We start from the raw sequence: 22,299 nt of genomic DNA, 5'->3' as shown, positions 1-22,299 counted from the left end.
TAGCCGTTCAGGGTATCCTGTGGCCAAACAGGGCTTACAGCTCAGAAAGCTGCATTCATCATTGACCTACTGGCCCTGGCCATAGAGCAACCTGAATTCTCTGAAAGTAGGGGAAGTCCTTGACAGAGATAAGGTCTGTGTAGACACTACTCCTCCCTCAGACCACCTGCAGGGCTCTCCAATGCAAGGATTATTGTATTCTTAGGCTCTTCCCACCTGCTGCAGCAACCCACAGTGGCTGTTAGCAGCCATGCAAGTTAAAGCAGTTCTTGAGACTGCTCTAATCTGCCCTTTGTTCCAAATAGGTCCCTGGCATAGAGGAGGTGCAGGTGGCCATGTTGGCCCTGCTCCCCTCTGCCAGCTGCTTCACAAAGAAGCTCAATAACAATGACTAAGGCCTTGTCTACGCTGCCACTTAATAGTGCTGAAACTTTCTCGCTCAGGGGGGTGAAAAAACACCCCCCTGAGCGATGCAAGTTTCAGCGCTGGAAAGTGACAGGGTAGACAGTGCACCAGCGCTGGTAGCCACTCCCCTCATGAGGGTGGGTTTTTTTCCTATCTCCCAGTGCTGGTGCCGCGACTACCAGGGCTGGCTCTAGGTTTTTTGCTGCCCCAAGCAAAAAAAAAGAAAACCTCTGAGAGTGCAACTGCCAGGAGCAGCACCAGGGTTTCTGGCAACCTAGGCAGAATTCGGGGGGCGGCATTTTGTGCGCGCTCCATGGGGTGCTTGGGAGCTTCTGGTTACACTCCCATCGCGCCGCTGAAGGACCCTCTGCCGAAATGCCGCAGGCGACAGCGGCAGTCATTGAGCTGCTCAATTGCCTGCCGCTGTTTTCTGCGACACATCGGCAGAAGGTCCTTCTTCGGCGGCGCGATGGGAGCGGAACCAGAAGCTCCCGTGCTCCCCATGGGGAGCACACAAAATGCCGCCCCCCGAATCCTGGCGCCCTAGGCAACCGCCTAGGGTCACCTAATGCCACCCCTGGAATGCTGCCCTTGCAACTGTGCTGCCCCAAGCACGTGCTTGGTTTGCTGGTGCCTAGAGCTGGCCCTGGCGACTACACAGCCACAGCGCTTTAACATCGGTAGTGAAGACATATCCTAAATTGGCTTGTTTTGCAACTCTCTGCCCCAAGACCCACCCAGCACAGCACATTGGCTATCATTACAATTAGGGGAGAAACATTTTCTGTTGTATTTTCACTCTTTTTTCCTCTATCACCCTTTTATTTACATAACAGGCATGTAGACAACCATTGTGCAAATGAAATGATTTAGTGCTGGGGCAACTGCTACTTCCACTGGTATTCTGCATTTCTATAGAGACTTCCATCTAAGGATCTTAGCATGCTCTGTGAGCACTAATTGACAGCTTAATAGATTTTAAAGCCAGAAGGGGCCATAAAGAGCATAATATAGGATTTCAAAGTCTTGCATCTTGTGCCCAACAACTTTTAGCTGAACTAGAGCATATCTTTAGAAAAACATGCAGGCCAGAGTTAAAGACTCCAAGTGGAAGAGAATTGACCACTCCCTTTAGTAAGCATTTGAATGGTTAATTACTCACACTGTTAAAAATGTGTATTTTATTTCCAGTTTAAACTTTGACTTCAACCTCCAGCCACTGGAACTTGTAATACCTTTATCTGCTAGATTAAAGAGCACTCAAGTGGTACATGAATTAAGCCCCATGACAGAAAAAGACACGCCTGTGAAGGTTGTTTTTGTTTTTTAGACTGAAGTCCCTTCACCTGCCTCCCAGTAGTGAATGTAGGCTCAGGCCCCAATTTAGAACTGCTTCAAATAGAGAAATCCCATTGACTTCAGCTGGAGGCCTGTTGATGATGAAGCTACAGAACCAAATCCTTAGTAAAGTACGGTGAGGTTTTCAGAAGTGTTTAGCCCTGGCTCAATTCTGCTCCCCTTAAAGTTAATGGAAATCAGTGGTAAAACTTCCAATGACTTCAATGGGAGCAGAGTTAGATCAACAATTAGGAGCTTTCAGAACTCCCATTGGTAAAATATTGGTCACTCATAATTTATTATCTTCCACTACAGACTTCTAGCTTCCCCATGGATGTACAGTACAGGTTTAGAGTTCAGTGATACACCATCTTTTTTTCATTGGTTTCTAACTGGACCATAACTACTATCAAATTAATTAATTAATGGCAGTTTTTAAAAACTGCCTAATTATGGCTGCATCTGAGACCTGAAATGTTGACTGCTTTAGAAACCTCCTTGGATTTTGAGTAAATATGATCAGGAAGGGGTTAGTTACACTTTTTGAATATATACAATAGCAGGTTTATGCCAATGAATAGTTTGCATTATTTAACTATGTCTTTCAGACTAGGTAGACAAAGGTTGGGGTGCAGGGAGTTTTTAGGGTTATTTCCTACAAATAACAGCCATTGTGAAAACTAACTTAGCAGCAAGCTGCATCCACTCAAATAGTTTGCAGTCTAAAGTCCTGTATACATTTCCTATGGCAAATAATGGGAGTTTTATCCAAGTAGGCAATGCAACTTCAGGCACTTCAATGAAACTATACTGAAATAAAAAATAAATAAATCCAAATGAGTGAATGCATGAAAATTTAAAGCGAAGAACTCAATTTGTTTTCACTGAACAAATGACAATTCCTAATTTCACATCTGAATTCTAAAGTGTGAGACGTATGAGCAAATATAGCTGTGTAGGTGCATGGCACCAATGTATCTCTGTTATGTGTTCCGGTTATTAAAATACATGAGTTTAGTTTTTTAATATTTCACCCTTTACAATGTGCATATGTGATGGGGTGTTCAAACCCCACACTGGGCAACAAGGGAACTGCTCTGGGCTCAGCCAGCACAACCCTGCCACTCCTGTAGCAAATGCTCCAACAGGAGGAGGAGTTAAAAGGCAGGGGAATAGCTCATTTGGTGGCAGCCCTGGGAGGAGAGCAAACGGAAGGCAGACTCTCTCCTTAAAACAACTGCCCAAAGCTCCCTCCCTGAGGGAAAGGAGGACATGCCACAGGGACAACCTGAGATGGAAGCATTTCCCGCTCCCCATCATATGAACTCTGGACTCTCATAATCCCCTTTATTTTTTGTTTGGACGACCCCAGCAGTGGAAAGCCCTTGGACTGTACTGGCCCAGGAGGATGGGCCATACCACAGGAAGAGGCAGTTATCACCCAAAAAAGAAAGCTACCATGCTGCACGCCGCCACCAGAGGGTGCACCACCTTAACCCAGACAGTGACTTTGGGACAATTGCAGATGGGGAGATAGGAAGTAGTATGGGGAGGGCAGCCTTAAGCAGCCTGGGCTGCCAGATCACTGATAGCCCTCAAAGAGTCCTGGGTCAGAGCCTAATAGAGTGGGAGGGCCCAGGCTCTCCTACCAACAACCCGCCTGCAGGTCACGGGCCTTAATCCTGACCACTAGGTGACACTACCTGACTGACCTACCGACCACCGAGTGAGGACCATCACAAATTGGTAGAGATTGTGGGCATTGGTCCCACCCCTGAGAGAAGGGAGGACTAACTGACCTAGATGGTCAAACAGCCCAAATTACAACAACATGGACTGGTAGGTTGGCCATGATGGATCTAGAATGTTTGCTGAAATGGATGATGGAGAACCAGCAGCAGCAAGAGCTCCTGCAGAAAATGACTGCCTAGCAGCAGCAGCTGGTTTGGGATTTAGGGACCCAACAATAGGAACAGCAGCAATGGTTAGTTCAGCAGGTCGTGGCTTTGATACAGCCCCAGGGGTCCCCCAGGACTTCTCCACCAGGAGCCACCAGCTGAAGCCTAGGGGCCCCACCAGTACCAGTGACGCTCACAAAGATGAGCCCTGAGGACGACCCTGAGGCCTTCCTGACAATGTTTGAATGGGTGGCGATGGCCCCCTGCTGGCCCCATACATGATGGGATCGGCACAGGCCGGATGTCGAGGACTGGATGCTGAGTCTGCCCAAGACTACGCCCAGGTGAGAACGGCCATCTTGGACTACCTCACCATCAAGGAGGAGACCTTCCACCAGAGGTTTCGGAGGGAGTGGTACCCTCAAGGGTCCGACCCTGTGCTGTCACCCAGAAACAACAAGACCTGTGTTGGAGGTGGCTAAAGCCAGAGACGCAGACAGGAGTCAAGGTGGTCAAGCTCATGCTGGTGGAGCAGTTTGCCGAAATCCTCCCAAGCAGGGGTAGGCACTGGCAGGGGCGGCTCCAGGCACCACCACGCCAAGCGCGTGCCTGGGGCGGCAAGCCACGGGGGGCACTCTGCTGGTTGCCGCAAGGGCGGCAGGCAGGTTGCCTTCGGCGGCATGCCTGTGGAGGGTCCGCTGGTCTCGCGGCTTCGGCAGACATCCCGCAGGCGTGCCGCCGAATCCACGGGACTGGGGACCTCCCGCAGTCAAGCCGCCGAAGGCAGCCTGCCTGCCGTGCTTGGGGCAGCAAAATACCTAGAGCCGCCGCTGGGCACTGGTTGCTTAGACATTGATCTGAGTCTCTAACAGACACTGTGGGATTGACGGAGAACTATCTGGCTGCTGAGACAGCTCTAACTACTGCACCTGAGCCACTGCCTGATGCCAAGTACACTCCTCAACAGAAGTGAGAACCCAGCCATGGGAACCAGAAAATAGACAGGGTGATCCCCAAGGCCCCAGCTTATCAGGGGTGCAGCTGGCCCATGAGCCCAGGACGTGACCGTGGAGGAAACCCCAGTCTCTCCAACCTTGGCCTGAACAAAAAGCCTGGGGACCCCAAGGGACTTCCCTGCCCTAAGGCCTGGAGGGGGGAGTGGGCCAAGCACCTAACGTGGAACACCCCCAAATGTCCCAGCTCCCAGCCAGCAGACCCTTGGCTAATCATGGGCACCTGTTTTTCATGTGGGCATCAGGGTCACCATTATCAAGAATGGCCCATATGGAGAGCAGTTATGGGCAAGTGTGGACAGCAGAGGGCCTGGAAATGCACTCCAACAAAGGTAACGGTCCCCAGCAAATAAAGGGGACCAAGTTAACAGGTCTAGTAGACTCTGGGTGTGGGAAGACCCAGGACAACTTGGTCCCCAGCTCTAAAGCCCCCAGGGAGAGCATCTTCCTGCAGTGCATTCATGGGAACATTAACCCCTATCCCAGTGCCGGGTACAGGTAACCATAGGAGAGAACACAAAGCCCCTTGAAGTAAGGCTAGCCCCCACCCTAGCCTACCCAGTTATCTTGGGTTGGGACTGGGAGCATTTCTCTGGAAAAAAGTGCAACCAGTTACAAACGCTTATTAGTGATCGTTGATTATGCTACTTGTTATCCTGAGGGAATCCCCCTGCATTGCACCAATGTAAAAACTATTGCCACAGAACTGCTGAAAGTCTTGGCTCAAGTGAGGATTCCTAAGAAGATCCTCACAGACCAAAGCATGAACTTCTCGACTTGCTTGCTGAAACAAGTCTCCAGTCTTTTTAAAATAAAGACTTTATGCACTTCAGTCTATCACCCACAGATGGATGTCCTGGTTGAACGCTTCAGCCTGACCAAGAAGAAGATTTGACCTTTATGACAGAGGACCTGTGCCATTGGGGTTAGCTGATTTTTTTCACCCTTCCTCCTCTCCCGCCTCCCTGCCTCTAATTTGCCATTTGGGAAGTCCCACAATCATCTACTGGATTCTCCCCATTTGAGCTCTTGTATGGGAGCTGATCCTAGGGACTCCTCAACCTGATCCAGGAGATGTGGGAAGAACATAGAATTGAGAATGTCCTGTGGTATGTGTTGAAGCTCCAGAAGAGACTTGAGACCATGGGAACCTTGGCTAAAGAAAACCTTTTCACCGTTCAACAGACCTAGGAGTGCTCCTATAACAACGGAGCACGGGTATGCACATTTAAGCAAGGTGATCAGATAGACTTTCTACTCCCGAGTTCAGAGTCCAAGCTATTGGCCAAGTGGCAAGGAATCTACAAAGTTGTGCACCAAGTCAAGCTGGTTAATTATGAGATTAGACAGCCCAACAAGTGGAGGCCCACCCAGATCTATTATGCCAACCTTCCGAGGTTGTGGAAAGAGCGAGAAAGCTTATTTATTGCCCTGTATCACCCTGAAACTGGAACTGGGGCCTCAAGAGCCTTATGCCATCCCCAGATGCTATGCAGGTGGGGGAACAACTTCACCCAGAGCAAAGGGCCCAGGTGAGGAGCCTCATGAAAGCTTCCCCAATGGTGTTCTCATCTTGGACATCACCACATCCAGACAGAACCCAGACAGCTGGTCCGGGAGAATCCCCTGCCACTTCCCTCGAAAATGCGAGAGGCCCTGAAGCAAGAAATCCAGACCATGTTGGAGCTAGGGATCATTGAAGAATCCCAAAGCAAGTGGTGGAGCCCCATGATATTAGTCCTAAAGCCCGATGCTGCTCTCCGGTTTCGCATTGACATCAGGAAGATCAATGTGATCACCAAATTTGATGCTTACCCCATGCCCTGAGTAGATGAACTACTAGACTGGTTGGGCAAGACCCAGTATACCACAACATCAGGCTTAACAAAGGGGTATTGCCAAATCCCACTCTCACCAACCTCACAGGAAAAAAACACCTTTGCCACTCCATTTGGCCTCCATCAATTTTGAACTATGCCCTTTGGCCTCCACAGGGCAGCCATGACATCCCAGTGCCTCATGGACCAGGTTTTGCAGCCACAAAGCTCATATACAACAGCCTACATATGGCACAAGTTGCTGCCGTGCTTCGGTCCCTGCAGCAGGCTAAACTAACAGCAAACCCTGCAAAGTGTAAGATAGGTGGTTTCTTCTTTTCCAATCTGAGCTATACTTTGGGGGAAAGGACAGGTCTGGCCCCTCATAGATAACGTTCAAGCCCTCAAAGTAGCCCCACTCCCAGCCACAAATAAACAGGTCAGAAGCTTTTTAGGACTTGCCGGATACTACCGCCAGTTTGTACCGAGGTTTTCGACAATAGCAGCCGCTTTCACGGATCTAATCACAAACAGACACAAAAGGGTACACTGGTCTAAGGCCTGTGAAAAGGCCTTTCAGAAATTTAAAGAGCTCCTGTGTAAAGAACCTGTCCTATTCACTCCTGACATCTCCAAAGAATTCGCTTTATAGACAGATGCTTCGGATGTGGGACTGGGTGCCATCTTGTCTCAGGAAATAAATGGGGAGGAACACCCAGTGCCCTATTTAAGCCGCAAATTGTTCCTAAGGGAATGAACCTATTTTGTTGTAGAGCAGGAGAGCCTGGCAGTAAAATGGACCATGGACTCACTCTGGTATTATCTCCTGGGAAACCCATTCAAGCTCATCACTGACCAGGCTCCCTTAAGACGGTTAAATGCTATGAAGGACACAAACCCACGGCTTATGCACTGGCACCTGTCTCTCCAGCCCTACGTGTTCCAAATTCAGCACTGGGTCATCAAAGCCCACCAGAATGCTGGCTTATTCTCCAGGGAAGAGGGAAGGCAATCCCCTGTCTCCACTTTGAGGGGGAGGGTGGGTGATGGGTGTACAAACCCCACACTGAGCAACAAGAGGTTAAGGAACTACTCTGGGCCTAGCTGGTCCCACCTTGCCCTGCCCAAATGCTCCAAGGGGAAGAGGAGATCAAAGGCAGGGGAACGGCTAATTTGGTGGCAGCCTAGGAAAGAGAGCAGACCTGCAACCAGCAAAGGAGAGCAGAGGGAAGGCAGACTCCCTCCCTAAAACAACTGCCCAAAGGTCCCTCCCTGAGGGAAAGGAGGACATGCCACAGAGACAGCCGGAGAGGGAGGCATTCCCCTCTCCCCCCTCATATGAACTCTGGACTTGGGTAATCTCCTTTAGTTTTTGTTTGGACTACCCCAGTAGGGGAAAGCCCTAGGCTTGAGCTGGCCCAGGAGGGTGGACCATACCCGGGGAGGAGAGAGTTGCCACCCAAGGGAGGAAGAAAGCTGTCATGCTGCATGCTGCCACCAAAGGGTGCCTTGTGATGGGTGGGCACCCTTCACACCACCTTAACCCAGACAGTGACTTTGGGACAGTTGCAGGGGAGGAGATAGGAAGTAGCCCAGGGAGGGCAGCCTTAAGGAACCTCAGCTATCAGAGTACCGATAGTCCTCAAAGGGCCCTGGGTTGGAGGGCCCAGGCTCTCCTACCAACATCCCCACTGCAGGTCACAGGCCTTAGCCCTGACCACTACGCAACACTGCCTGACTAGCCAACCCCCAAGTGAGGACTGTCACAGCATTATAAAGACAGAATATGTTATTACAGAAAATGTCACACACTGTCAAACTGTTTTAGTCCACAAAAAAGTTTATTTTAGGTCTGGTGGTTGTTCTGGTGGTTTTTGTTTTGTTTGTTTCTGGTATAAAGAATTATTTAAAAATAACCCAAACTGCATTCCCTATCTGACAAGTGTTACTGCACTAGAGGAGCCATACGCCTGCATAAAATCACATTGGTGCCTATGGGGTTCTGCATAGACACAAGGATCTAATTAAGTGGATCACAACTGGAGCCTTATTTTGAAAGTGTTTTTTAGATCACTGGGTTTAGGTGAGAAAAAAAGCTTAAAATGAGTTTGTAGTTTATGCTGTCACCATAAAGTCTTGATTAAAGCACACCGTTGAATTATGTAACTGGATATACCTAAATCCTCTCCTTCTGTACCAATATTTTGAAAATTCCCCATGAATGGCAGAAAGTTTAAAAGAGTCATGCTGCAAAGGCTGTGACACTATCACCATGTCAGTATCAAAATGTAATCAGTGACAGTACTGACTCCCTGGGAAATGTGGTTATTTTTTTAAATTTGTTGCAAGTACAGAAAACATTTTAACTTTGTATGATGAAAAAATCCAAATATGAAACAATGTAATAGAAGGAAGTGCATAGTGGTGTTTGTGTGACAAATATTCTTCCCCAAACAGCATGTTGTGCTTTGGGTAGTCATTTGCACCAGTGCAAACTGGGTGCATGTGATATGCTATTGCTAGTGTTTTATACCCACTTTACATAAGTGTGAATGAAAGTGCAAGACAGTGAAGAATTGGGTCTTCTGGGAATCACCTATTTGTGGCCAGAGGAGAATGGAGACAGAGTTTAAATGTTTAGAGAACTAGATTAGGAGTCAGGATTAGAACCCAGAGATCCTAACTCACTTATGGCTTTGGGCAAATCAATTACTCTCTCTGGTCCTCTGTTTGCTTCCAGGTAGGTCATGCAGCTTAATTAAGGAATGTCTATACATGTGCTTTGAGATCTTGGAATGAAAAGAGCAAAGGTGTTAAACCTGCTGCTGTGGGATTGTGTTCTATATAGAATGGGCAGGTTAAAGGAGAATGCTTTTGTCGGTGTAGCCAACATTGTTCAGGGAGGTAGTGTCTTAGGCCTGGTCTACACTAGGCGTTTAAACCGGTTTTAGGAGCGTAAAACCGATTTAACGCCACACCCGTCCACACTAAGAGGCCCTTTATATCGGTATAAAGGGCTCTTTAAACCGGTTTCTGTACTCCTCCCTAACGAGAGGAGTAGCGCTAATATCAGTATTACCATATCGGATTGGGGTTAGTGTGGCCGCAGATCGACGGTATTAGCCTCCGGGCGGTATCCCACAGTGCACCACTGACCGCTCTGGACAGCAATCTGAACTCGGATGCAGTGGCCAGGTAGACAGGAAAAGCCCCGCGAACTTTTGAATATTTCTTGTTTGCCTAGCGTGGAGCTCAGATCAGCACGTGTGGCGATGCAGTTAAAAATCAAAATAAAGAAAGAGCTCCTGCATGGACCATGCGGATGTGATCGCTGTAAGGGCAGGCAAATCTGTTCTATCAGCGCTCCGTTACAGAAGATGAAATTCAAAATCATTTTTAAAAAATGTCCAGACAGACGCCATAGCAGGGGCTCAGCGCACTGCTGCGTGACAAACGTAATGGAAAGCCCAAGAATCAAATGGACGCTCATGGACTGGAGGACTCAAGCTATCCCACAGTTCCTGCAGTCTCCAAAAAGTATTTGCATTCTTGGCTGAGCTCCAAATGCTTCTAGGGTCAAACACAGTGTCCGCGGTGGGTCAGGGCATAGCTCGGCAATTTACGCACCCCCACCCACCCCAGAAGTGAAAGGGAAAACAATCCTCTCTTGACTCTTTAACATGTCACCCTATCTTTACTGAATGCTGCAGATAGACCCGATGCTGCAGCACTCAACACCAACATCCTTGCTCCCCCCCGCCATGGGTGGCTGATGGTGCAATACGACTGGTATCCGTCCTCATCATCAGCCTATTGGCACATGGGGCAGTGCAAAAGGACTGGTAACCATGCAGACTAGCATCCGTTAGGTCGATCAAGGGTGCCTGGCCCTAATTTTTCATGGTAGATGGTACAGTATGGCTGATAACCATCATCGTCATAGCAACAGGGGGCTGAGCTCTGTCAGCCCCCACCCTTCATGTGTAAAAAAAAGATTCAATTGCCCTGGACTAGCAGAGGGATGCTGGGCTCCTCTGCGCCACACTCCTTACTGTCCTGTCTGGACTATCATAGCAGCTGGAGGCTGCCTTCCACTCATTTCTCACTAACAAGTCAGTGTGTCTTATTCCTGCATTCTTTATTACTTCATCACACAAGTGGGGGGACAATGCTACGGTAGCCCAGGAAGGCTGGGGGAAGAACGGAATCAACAGGTGGGGTTGTTGCAGGAGCACCTCCTGTGAATAGCATACAGCTCATAATTTCTGCAGGATCTGACACAGAGCAGCTGTGCTCTCTGATACAGTGGTTCTCTAGTACACTTGCCCATATTCTAGGCAGGACTGATTCTATTTTTAGATACCAAAAGGAGGGATTGACTCTGGGAGTCATTCCCAATTTTGCTTTGCACCCTGGCTAAGAGCAGCCAGGGTCTCTTATTACAGCAGCAAATGGTGCAAAACGACTGGTAGCCATGCTCATCTTTTTACCAATTTATGGATTGGTAGATGGTACAGTATGGTTGATAATCATCTCTGCTGTCATGCAAAAGCAAAAGCATGCTGCTGTGTAGCGCTGCTGAATCGCCTCTGTCAGCGGCATCTAGTACACATACGGTGAAAGTCACAAAAGGCAAAACAGGCTCCATGATTGCCATGCTCTGGCATCTGCCAGGGCAATCCAGGGAAAAAAGGCGCGAAATGCTTGTCTGCCGTTGCTTTCCCAGAGGAAGGAGTGACTGACGACATTTACCCAGAACCACCCGCGACAATGATTTTTGCCCCATCAGGCACTGGGATCTCAACCCGGAAATTCCAAGGGGCGGGGGAGGCTGCGGGAACTATGGGATAGCTACGGAATAGCTACCCACAGTGCAACGCTCCAGAAGTCGATGCTAGCCTCGGACCGTGGAGGCACACCACCGATTTAATGTGTTTAGTGTGGCCGCGCGCACTCGATTTTATACAATCTGTTTTACAAAACCGGTTTATGCAAATTCGGAATAGTCCCGTAGTGTAGATGTACCTTTACACTGTCAGGAAACTCCCTTCTGTTGGTTTAGGTTGCATCTACACTATGGGGTTAAGCTTACATAGCTATGCCAGTATAGTCCCTGTAGTGCAGACATGCCCCCTCAGTGATATCTGTCCCCTTAAGACCTTTTTTATGGTGCTTCTCTTTGCTCTGTGGGAGTTTTTCTTTGCTACTTGGACTGCTGCTCCCACTACTTTCTTGGTAGGTGACTTGCATTTTCACTAGCCATTCCAGGTGCATTGCCTGTTAGCACAAACATTCACTGTAAGTTTTCTGAAAGTGCCTTACGTAAAATCATAACTACTGTGTAATCTCATATGCATTTTTCTTTACTGGTACCAAAGTCACAATAATTTATTTATTCTTAGGAAGCTCTTTATTAGTTGTGCCAATCAGGAAGCAGGACCCCATTGTGCGAGGCACTGTATGAACACAGAACAAAAAGACTGTCCCTGTCCCAAAGCTCTTATAAAAGCATTCACAGGGCACCTCCACACTTTGTTAAAAACTTCATGCATTACATTTAAAAAACAAACAAACAAAATGCTCATCAAACTTTTTAAGGAATGATTCATAGTTACTTTTATCTCCTTAATACAGCAAAGGCAAATGATTTCTAAATATATTCAGCTTCACTCCCCACTGGATAAATTAACGAGCTGACCTGCACTTCACTGCTCTCTGTGTTAAGATTTGTTGCTGTTCAGAGTCTGGTGAAATGCTCCTTCCACTCTGAGCCTGCTCTGAGCTTATCACACTGAGAGTTTTGGGGAGGACTGAGCTTCAGTATCTTCTTTTCCTTTGATTTACACTAGCTTAAAACTAATCAACTTCTGATGTCTTATGTCAATGTTAAAGCATCACAGAAAGTTGCTTTCTTCTAATAGTGAGCAATGACTCTGATTAGAATAAGGTAAAAATACTGTTTCTCAATTCTCTGTAGCGCTTCTGCCTAAAATCCTCCCCAACTCCTCCTCCAGCCTCAAACTTCCTGCTACACATTTAAACAGCCATTACACTACACTATTTAGATTGTAAGCTCTTTGGGGCAGGGGGCATCTTCTTGTTTTGTGTTTGTACAGTGCCTCGTCTGTGGTCTGTAACTGAGGCTCCTAGGCAATACTGCAATACACATAACTGAAATATGCACATCTCCGCAAATCAGTAAGAATGAGATTTTGAACCGCTCAGAGCATTAGCCTATCTCCTGTTCAAGTCTATAGGTGTTTTATGATTGACTTCAATGGAAGCAGAGTTAGGCCAATCCTGAGCGCTTTTGAAACTCCCACCCTAAGACTTTATCACCATAACAAGCTATTCAAGTCTTGCCAAAGTGCAACTGAGACAAACTCCTTAAATATCTCTCAGAGGAAGGCTTTCCTCTGTGTTTGATCCGCTGTATCCCATTTGTCATTACTGTGCATTCTGGTTCAGTGGCAGTTGCTTTATAGAATGAGGGCATGTTTGCCATCTCTTGTCATTGGTCCAGGGACAATCTTTCCTCATCACTTTCTGATAACATCTTCTATGATTTCTGACAGAGAAAACAGCTTTCTTGCATTCTCTTGCTTTCAGATGTTGGAGTAGAAGGTGACTGTCCACCTCAATCCCTCCTCTATCACATCAGCGGCACAGTTGTGCCTCTCCACTTTTGACTCTTGTGGCTCCCAATTTCCATCTCTAGCTTATTAGCACTGATTCTGTATTATCTGCCTTACTTCTGCACACCAGCAGAGTGACAGAATCCACTAAGGTGGCAGTGGTGTACACAGAGGTTTTGGTTTTTTTTAAGCAAAGGCACAAATAGTCTTTGGAACTCATTGCCACAAGATAATGAGAGAAAGAGCTTAGCTGGCTTCAGAGAGAGGCTAGGACAGGCACATGGTGCACAGGACTATTAGATGGGATGCTACCACCAACAGCCAAAGTTTGGAAGAGAGCTAAAAGCTTCAGGGCTGAAGTCAACCTCCACTGGGCTGGGGGGAGGGTGTGAGGAAGGAATTTCCCTTAAGGGCAGCTTAGCCCCTAAATGCCCACGTCAGCGCCGGGGCACCTTCCTGGGAAGCCTCTGGCCCTAGCCCCAGGTGAGGGGATGCCAAGGGCCGCTGGGCTGGCAAGTCCTGGCCTGTCACTGGCTGAAGGAGGCGGGGGGCGGGAAGGAAACAGGCCAGAGGGGGCTGCCCTGCGCCTCTCCGGACCCCGCGCGCTCCTCCCGATCCCCCGCCCCGCGCCTTGACGGACAGCGCCTCCCCCCAATCAGCTGCTGGGCTTCCTCTCAGCCTCTCTCTCCCCCTCCCGCCCAGCCTCCCTTTGTATCCAACATCCGGGTCCCCCCGCCGGCTCCAGCTCGGCTCCCCCCCCCCCACCCCCCAGCCATTTTGGACGCGGTTCAGGTTTTTTTTTTTTTTTTTTCGTACATGGCCCCTCCAGAGCCAGGCGCTGCCGCTGCCGCTGCTCTGCCCCGCGCCGGCCGCCGCCGCCCGCTCCCCGCGCGCCCGCCAGCGCGAGCGATGCCTCGGGCCGGACCCTCGGCCCAGCCAGCCCCGCGCGCCACGGCCCGCCTCGGAGCCCGCTCCCTCGCCGCCTCCTCCTCCTCTCCCAGCCTCCTCTCAGCCGCCGGGGCAGCCGCCGCCGCCTCCTCCTCCTCGGCAGCCGCTGGGCTGGTGCCTCCCGCTGCTCAGCAGCTTCCCTGGATGCTGGGTTGGTAACGTTGCTGCAAAGTTTTGCTGCCGCCGCCGCCCGCTTTGCATTTGGTGGTGGCCGCCCGGCTGTGGGATCGCGCGTGTGTGTGTGGTGTGTGTGTGTGGTGGTTTGTTTGTTGTTGGTTGGTGCGTGCGCGCGTGTGTGTGTCCCTAGTCCCTGCTGCGGCTGGGCAGGCAGCAGGGGTTGGGGTGGGGTGGGAGAGAGCGAGCGAGCGAGAGAGTTGTTGGTGTGCTGCACGCTTCTCTCCTTGCACAAAAGCCCCGGCAAAGAAAACTCTTGGAAAGCTCGGAGCCGGGAGCCGGACGGCCGCCGATCTCGCTGTCCTGGCGCTGCAATTGTGTGGCCCCTCGAACTGGAGACGTTGTTGCAACTGTGAAGGAACTAAATTCGATTTTGTAGGAGCCTTATTTTTTTCGTTTTTTTGTTGGTAGCGGTTCTCGTTTTCCTCCACCCCCCCTTCACTCTCCCGATCGTTTTTTTTCTCTTGGGGATAGAGGGGGATACACAAGGGGGGAAAAAAAGTAAAGGAATATGATTGCTTCGTGGCTGACTTTCGCCTTTCTTTGTGGAACTTTCTGTGCAGGTAAGTACATTTTATGTCTATATCCATTGAACCGTTTTATATTAACCCTTGAAAAAGGATTAAATTATGCAGTTATTCGAAACCACCTACCTTTCCCCTTAAAATAGCCCTAAACTGTAACGAATGGAAAAAAAATAAGATTAAGATTTTTTTAAAGAAACCTTCACATTTTGGTTGTTTATGATACAAATGGGTTATATTTCTGCTTCGTGTTCCCTTTAATTAAAGAGTGTGTGAATGAATTACAATGTTCCCGGCCTCAGATTCATAAGAAACTTCGTCAAAATGGCATGTTAGCGTTGTGTGTGTGGGAATCAAGTTGAGAAACCGTTTGGTTGTTAGTGTTTGGTCTTTCAGGTAGAGAGCCATGTGTGGTGTGCGGGTTTTTTACTCTGGGGTTTGCAAGGATGTTGTGTAACTGGCTTGATTTCCCCCCCCCTTTCCTCCTCTCCATTAATGTGTTAATTTCGTGTGATTTTACTAGTCCTTGGGAAATGCTGCTCGCCTTTTCGTAACAGATTCTTCTTGGTTTGTGTCTTCTAGTTCTTTGAAAGGGACTGTTTTTAACTAGCTTGCCAGAGTTAAACGGTGCTGAAAGTCGGTTGAAGCATGTCTCTCCTCGCCCAACCCCCCTTAATGAAATGTTATGATCCCATAGGCTTTTGCTATTTTTATGAGATGATTCATTTGGGCTGATTTGTGACATGGTGACATAATAGAAAGTTGTAAGAGGGGAGCGAAAGGGACCCACCTTTGAGAGTTTGTGTGTGTTTGCTTTTAAATTTTCCTCCGTGGTCCTTTTCAAACTTCAGCATAAATCTGCAGGGCTTGCATTTTTATAGGGACATTGTGTGGCATGATGGAACTTAATGTAAACATTGGACGTGCCACGGGGCAAAACCAGAAGGCCCTGCTACTAAATGACTCTCCCAAAGCGTTGGGATGCATTTCATTTGCTTCAACCTGAAGAGCTGGATTTTTGGGGTGAAAGGGGCATGGTGGCAAGCGCATGTGATTGTAATAGTGGGTTTTGGGGGGTAGTTAAATGTTTCAGGGGTGCGTGCTGCTTGTTATGAAATTATTCCCATTCTGCTAGATCTATTGAGCTGTTGTGAAAGCGGGGTGTTCCCTTTGTCAAAGGGGCGGCTTTTTATCTGGAGCCATTTCTGGGTGGCGAGCCTTAGCTTTGCAGGGCTGCTTTGTTGTGTGGTTCCCTCCTTGTTTTGATGAGGGGTGGAGAGAGGAAGAGAGCTCGCCCTTTGGGGGATTGGTAAAACAATGATCTAGGTTACAGATCGCATACAGAAACACAAGCTTGTGTATCGATACATACACTGACGTTGCTGCTATAGCATTGGCTTGTTACAAAATACAAAGACTTGAAGTTACTTGAGCTCCAAATGGGTGTATTTCCCTCTGTTTCCAAGGAGGATCATTTTGTAAGGGAAAGGGGTGATTTCCCACTAGCACACGGCAATTTTCTTTTTTGTTTTTTATCTCCTTCCACCCCCTCACCCTCCAAACATAATGGATCCAAAGCTGATCTTTATTTAGTCACATCTGGTGCTCTGGTAGGGGAAGGCTGTGTGTAGTAACTTGTTACGTTGTATCCATTACCGAGCAGGGAAAGGGTGGTGTGGTGGGTATTTTGGTGTATGGGGAGGGGACGGAGAGGGGTGGGGTGGGGGTTGTGGATAAAGGATCACAAGAGAATCTGCTGTGTTTTTAAAGTGGGGGATGGTGCTGCAGTTGTGCCCTTTGCTTGCTGCGTGCGTCTGGTGGGAATGCAGTTTCCTCTTCCTTTTGAATATTTTTATTTTAAATCTGGAGAGACAGGGAAGAAGAAGAGATTTCCCCATGCGTTGGTTAAATGGTTTCCCATTGGAAACCGGGAGGCGATCCTGCCCCGTTTCTTCGAGGGCAGAGGAGATGAGATCGGGTTGGGTTTGTTGTGGAATGTGCTCCCAGGAACCGCGCGAGCTGAAATCTACCAGGCGCAAGGTTCTTGCTGCTGGTGATGGTTCTTTGTTCCGAGTGCCCATTAAATATGCAGTGCCACTGCCTGGGTTTTGTATTTTAAACAATGCCATCTCTTAATTATTTTAAAGTCATACTGAAGGTGGTGGTGTGGGGGGAGCAGGGACAGAGAAAAATTAATTTGTGGTGGAAATCAAGCCAGCTAGGACATGCAGCTAATTGATAAGGCACTTGTATACAGCTTTGTTTCCTTGTGTTTACAAGGGGGTTATGAGTGATTATATTTACATAGCCATGCCGAGCAAGATCAGGTATTTTGGAAGGAGCAGGATAGCTGGGACAGTGGTATTCAGCTTATTATAATCACAACAGCTCTGTTGGCTGGAAAATTCTATTATGTGCATAAAAGGGATTTTTTTGGAGCCAGTTTATTTTCTTTCTGTGTACTAGGGTCTTTTTAGCTCATGTGGCTGTCAAGTGAGATGGCCCCTTTTTGTTAAAATCTGCTCCTGTAATTTCATATAATGGCAAAAACATCCAACTGGAGAAAAACAAAGTTGCCTAAAAAATTTGACCTTGTAAGCTGCCCGTGTGTATCATGTTGTTATAAAAAGGTAGAACTACTAGGACGTACCTCCACAGACTTTTTCTGAAAATTTAATTAAAAAAGAAAATGTATATAATCATATTTATTTTGAAAGGTCTGTGGATCATCAAATTAGAGCACCAGCAACATTGTAAATCTATTTTTATGTATTGTCTCTTCCACATTTCATCTAGTATTTGTGTTTGTTGAGCAGTTATGACCCTCCTTGTCCGCCAGCTTTTCCTAAGGCAGCTGTGTCAGAAAAGAGAACAAAGTTGCAGCTTTTTGGTGGGGATTCACAGGGTGTATGTTGCTTGAGGTATCTTGTGTGTGTATTTTAGGACTGTGGAAAAGTGGTGGGCTTTTTAAAAATAGCTCAACCTCCATTGTTGATGGATTTTCTGTGCTACCTTGGCTGGCTAACAAAACAAGCACAGACTGCTATTCTTTTTAAAAGTATCTGTTGTGTGCTTAATTTTTGGAGTATTGAAGATTTGTTGATGAAAACATTATGTTCATTTTTAGCCTTTTGTTTGCAAATTTTCTACAGCCCAAATGTTCAGAAATAGTGTTCTAATCTATGAAATTTAGATAACATAGAAGGTGGAAAATGGCTTATTTTGCAAAACACACTACATACATATTTCTCTGACACATTGCAGGATTTAAACTCATTCCAAAATAAGAACCACCATGTAGCAATGAATCTAGTCTGCTCTTTCAATGTCTTGTATTTATCCTCTTGTGCTTGAGAAAGAGAATAAGATTGGCTTCATTACCTTACTAATTAAACACAATGAAGCTTCTGGTCCAAGGTTAATGATGATTGCCGTTAAAAACACAAAACTTTTGAACCGGGTGGCTGGGATATTTAAAAAAAATCAAATCTAGATAATTATACCCCCAAGATCAAGAGTTTTCTTCTCTGCAGGACTGTGACAATGCTTATGTTAAAGGTGTGTTTGTGTCTAATATATATTAGATTAGTGACATTATAACATCCACTCTCAGTGCTCTATGCAGTTTGTATTTTTTTAACAATGAAAATTTTAGAGCATCTCTGTTCATGCAGTCTCTTTGGAGTGTGCTTTGTTTGCTAATAAAGGTTAATGAAAATCAGCTTCACTAGAACAGCGAGAGACAGTCTACACCAGCCCTGCCATCCAACTAAAAGCATTTATATACTGAAATTTATGCCAATTTTGTGTCTTTGAGTAACCTATCCAGGTAGTAACATTTTTCTTAGTGTCTCATCAACTGAGCACAAACAGCCAATTAAAGCAGAGCTCTTGCATTGCCAACAGCCTAGCTGTCACCACCCTCCTATCCACTCTGGTCTCCATTCTGGTGTGGATCAGCAAAGACATGCTTGTCAGTTGTTTGAGTTTTAAGCAATGCAATAGTCTTAGGGCACCCCTGCTGCTACTTAATAGAACGTACAGAAGAAAGAAACAATCCTCACCTCATTTTTTGTTGTCATCTCTACTTCTCCGCTCCCCTACTGTTCAACGCAGATAAGTATACGGGCTTCTCCAGTTTTGTAAGGCAGGACTACCACTTTTGAAAACTCAAATCCAACAGGATTTTTGAGGAGTTAATGGGGTAACATTAGCCCCACTCCACATGTCTGGCTTCTTTAATCTGTGGGGCACCTCTGTCTTTGAACATAAGTACTTTATTAAAAGAATCAAGAGGCATTTTCAGAATTTACTACTGCAGAATGAATTTTGTTCTAGGTAGGCCCACCAGTAAAAATGGTGCAGGTGCTTAATACCCGTTATGCAGATTCCTTAAAAGTCAGTGCATATTTAAAATAAAAATCACTGTAATTTTTTTAAGGCAGTAATTCTGGGCCTTTCATGTTTCAGGGTCTAGCTTCAGAAATGCATACTAAATTCTAGTTATTGAGGTGATGGTCACAAGGTGGCCATTTGTGGAATGGCACCTGGCTGCTTTGATTAACTAAGAGTTTCCCATCATCTTCTGATCAGAGTAATATCTTGCAAATGTAAAACTCGGCACCTTTCAGCCAAATGCACATTGGTAACTGTCTTATATTAGCAACGAGTCCTGTGGCACCTTATAGACTTACAGAAGTATTGGAGCATAAGCTTTTGGGTGAATACCCACTTCATCAGATGCATGTGGCATATTCACCCACGAAAGCTTATGCTCCAGTGCTTCTGTTAGTCTATAAGGTGCCACAGGACTCTGTTGCTTTTTACAGATCCAGACTAACATGGCTACCCCTCTGATACTTGTCTTATATTAAGCATAATAACCTGATTTAAATGTTTTTAAAATGAGTAGCAATTTTGGATGTCTTCATTTTTGGGTGCCCAACTTGTAGAACCTTGGTGCGGGCTCATTTTCAGAAGGTGGGTGGTCAGCACTTTTTGAAGATCTTCCCTCTTCAAAGTTTCTCAAGTTGGGCACCGAGAATAAATAGCACTGAAGATGTAGTCTTGTAATTCTGACATCTCGTACTTAAAACAAAACAAAAAAGAAAGAGGTGAAAAGAGAAGACACCTTGCTGGACTTCACATTACTCAAAATTCAAACTAAACAGCTCTTCAGAGAATGTTGTTTATCTTTACAGATGGGTTTTAAGAATTGTACAACTATTTACAAATTGACAAAGAGGCTGTTGTTAAACAGAGCCCAAGTGCCATGGAGTTTGTTTGGGATGTGCTTCAAAGTCAGCATTTCTATTTCTCATTCAGTGGAATGAACGATGTAAAAACATTTTTAGTTTCTTGGTTAGCTGCAGGAAGCAGTGTGGGCAGCATAGTGTAACTTCTAGGCGCTGCTACCGTACTTCTGGCTCAGTTGCAGTCTATAACAAAACCTTATTATAGGGAAGCTGGGAAAGAGGAACCCCAAAGTGTAATCTCTCTTTTAAAAAGATGTCCTCTTCCCCTTTATCCCACCTAGCCTTTGATTTTAGAACTAGCAGGAGGGTGTGAGGTCTTGCTTGGCCAATAGAATTCTCTGGAATTGAATTGTGCAATGTAGTACTGGCCATTCTTTACTCTGTCCCCACTTAAGGACTTCTTGCCTGTCCCTTCTTGAGATTTTCACAACAGCGAAACTGGATGTCTTTAAGTGAGAGATTTATGGAACAGTATTCACCACTACAAACTTCCTCCACCCCACACTTAAATATTAAAGCTTTGCTAATGTCTTGTATCCTCTCTTCATTAGTACTTCAACTAGAAATAATTTGAAGCAGTTTAGCCATTTGTACCTTTTGAGGTAGATTAAATAATATACACCACTTTTCTCCCTGAACGTTCTCGGTAAGATTTCTTGGAGCCGTTGAAGTCAAAGGGTCAGAAACTAAATTAAAGATGAAACATTTTGTGTCCATGCATTCTGCAAACCTGGCAAATTTTGTGCTTAGATTCGAATATAATGTTTAGTCTTTTGTACTAATTACATGTCCTTTTCTCACAGTTCACTCTTTACTTGGCTATAGCAGTGCTACTTCTGTTGAAAACTAAAAACGTTGTGTAGCAATTGCCATTGTACTGTGTAAAATAAAATAAAAACTTTGGCCAATATTTAGACCTTTTTAAAATTCATGTATTTTTTTTTTCATATGACTTCTGGTTACATTAAAGCATTTGGCATTGGCCCACCATGGTGCATTCCTGTACTCCTTTATGTTGTTATGGTGATACATAGGAGCCTTAGTCAAGATCTGGGCCCTGTTTTGCTAGGTATTGTGCATGTAGCAAGATATCCCTGCCCCAGAGAACTCACAGGCTAAACAGATAAGACAAAGGGTGGGAAGAAAAGTAGTAGTATTACTATTATCCATATTTTTCAGGTGAGGAACTGAGGTATGGAGAAATTAAGTGACTAGCCCAGGGGAAAATCCAGCCCATCTAACATTTCTGTCCATCCCACCATGACTAACACTTCTGTCTGGCCTCCTCTGCCCCCTTACAATCTCTGAGTCCAGGCCACTAAAAGTCCTGTGGCGCAGCAGGGCGCTCAGTCAGGCTGCCTGCCTGGTGTGGCCCCACGCTGCTCCCGGAAGGAGCCGGCTGCTGCTGGCACATCTCTGCACACCCGTGATTGGGGGGGGAAGTGGCTCTGCATGCTGCCCTCACCCCCACCCCCACCCCCACTCTCACAGGTCCCATTGGCTGGAAACAACAAATGATGGTGTGGCAAACTGCTATGCAAAGGTGGGGGCTTGTTTTGTGTTAAGTCTAGTGTCTGGAGATCTGTGCCTGGCTCTGTGCAGATACTGAGTAAAAGACAGTCCCTGCACCAAAGAGTTTACAGTTTAGTCAGAAGATGAGATTATAAAGAAAAGAGACAGAAATTTCTCTGGGGAGAGTACAAAAGTGATTGTGGAATGAACTGCCCAAGTTGCCAACGTCCATCACAGCCCTCAATGCCTTCTTCCCCAAGTACAAGACACACTTTTTACCTGCCTTCTCTAACATACACACACCTGTGGGTATAGGTTTATTTAAAAAAAAACAAAAAAACCCACCCAAACAAACCTCCAAAATATGATACTCCACTACATGTGTTTCTCTTCCTGAGGAGAGGATGAGAGAACAAACAACTTGTGACAGATATGTAGTCATATTGCTTAATGAAGGCACTCAGATACTGTGATGATGAGCATGGGTTGAGAACATACACCGAATAAACTAAATAGAAATATTAAGGTACTGAAATAAGACCGCTAAGCAGTCTGTAGTGTGCTATGTCTAACAAATTTAGAGTCACTAGTCATTGAAGCCCTGTTGAAATGATTATCTGTCTGTACTTGTGGGCCCTATTACCATAGTATTTGGGCATCTGTCTTTCATGTATTTATTCTCCTGCCACTAGCAAGCCAGTGACAAATCGAACAATCTATAGAATTCCTGGTGCTGTGTACTAGCCACTAGGCTGTACTTTCTCCTAGACAGCTACAGCG

The 22,299-nt window shown here is 46.4% G+C and overlaps 1 protein-coding gene across 2 annotated transcripts in view; it reads left to right on the top strand.

The window, feature by feature from the left end:
* The first annotated feature begins 13,960 nt into the window (after positions 1-13,960).
* Positions 13,961-22,299, top strand: part of ACVR2B (activin A receptor type 2B) — a 161,693-nt gene continuing 153,354 nt past the window's right edge. Inside the window, exon 1 of one of the 2 annotated variants that reach the window (XM_039525662.1) lies at positions 13,961-14,205. In XM_039525662.1, the coding sequence (XP_039381596.1) occupies positions 14,016-14,205 (190 nt within the window). In that variant the 5' untranslated portion in view covers positions 13,961-14,015. Of the gene's footprint in view, positions 14,206-14,391; positions 14,792-22,299 lie in introns of those variants that run through there. The other variant, XM_039525663.1, reaches the window with a different exon arrangement.

The sequence above is a fragment of the Mauremys reevesii genome, linkage group 2 (assembly GCF_016161935.1).
Source record: "Mauremys reevesii isolate NIE-2019 linkage group 2, ASM1616193v1, whole genome shotgun sequence".
In the NCBI taxonomy this organism is placed as follows: domain Eukaryota; kingdom Metazoa; phylum Chordata; order Testudines; family Geoemydidae; genus Mauremys; species Mauremys reevesii.
This window is presented reverse-complemented; position numbering and strand designations above follow the sequence as displayed.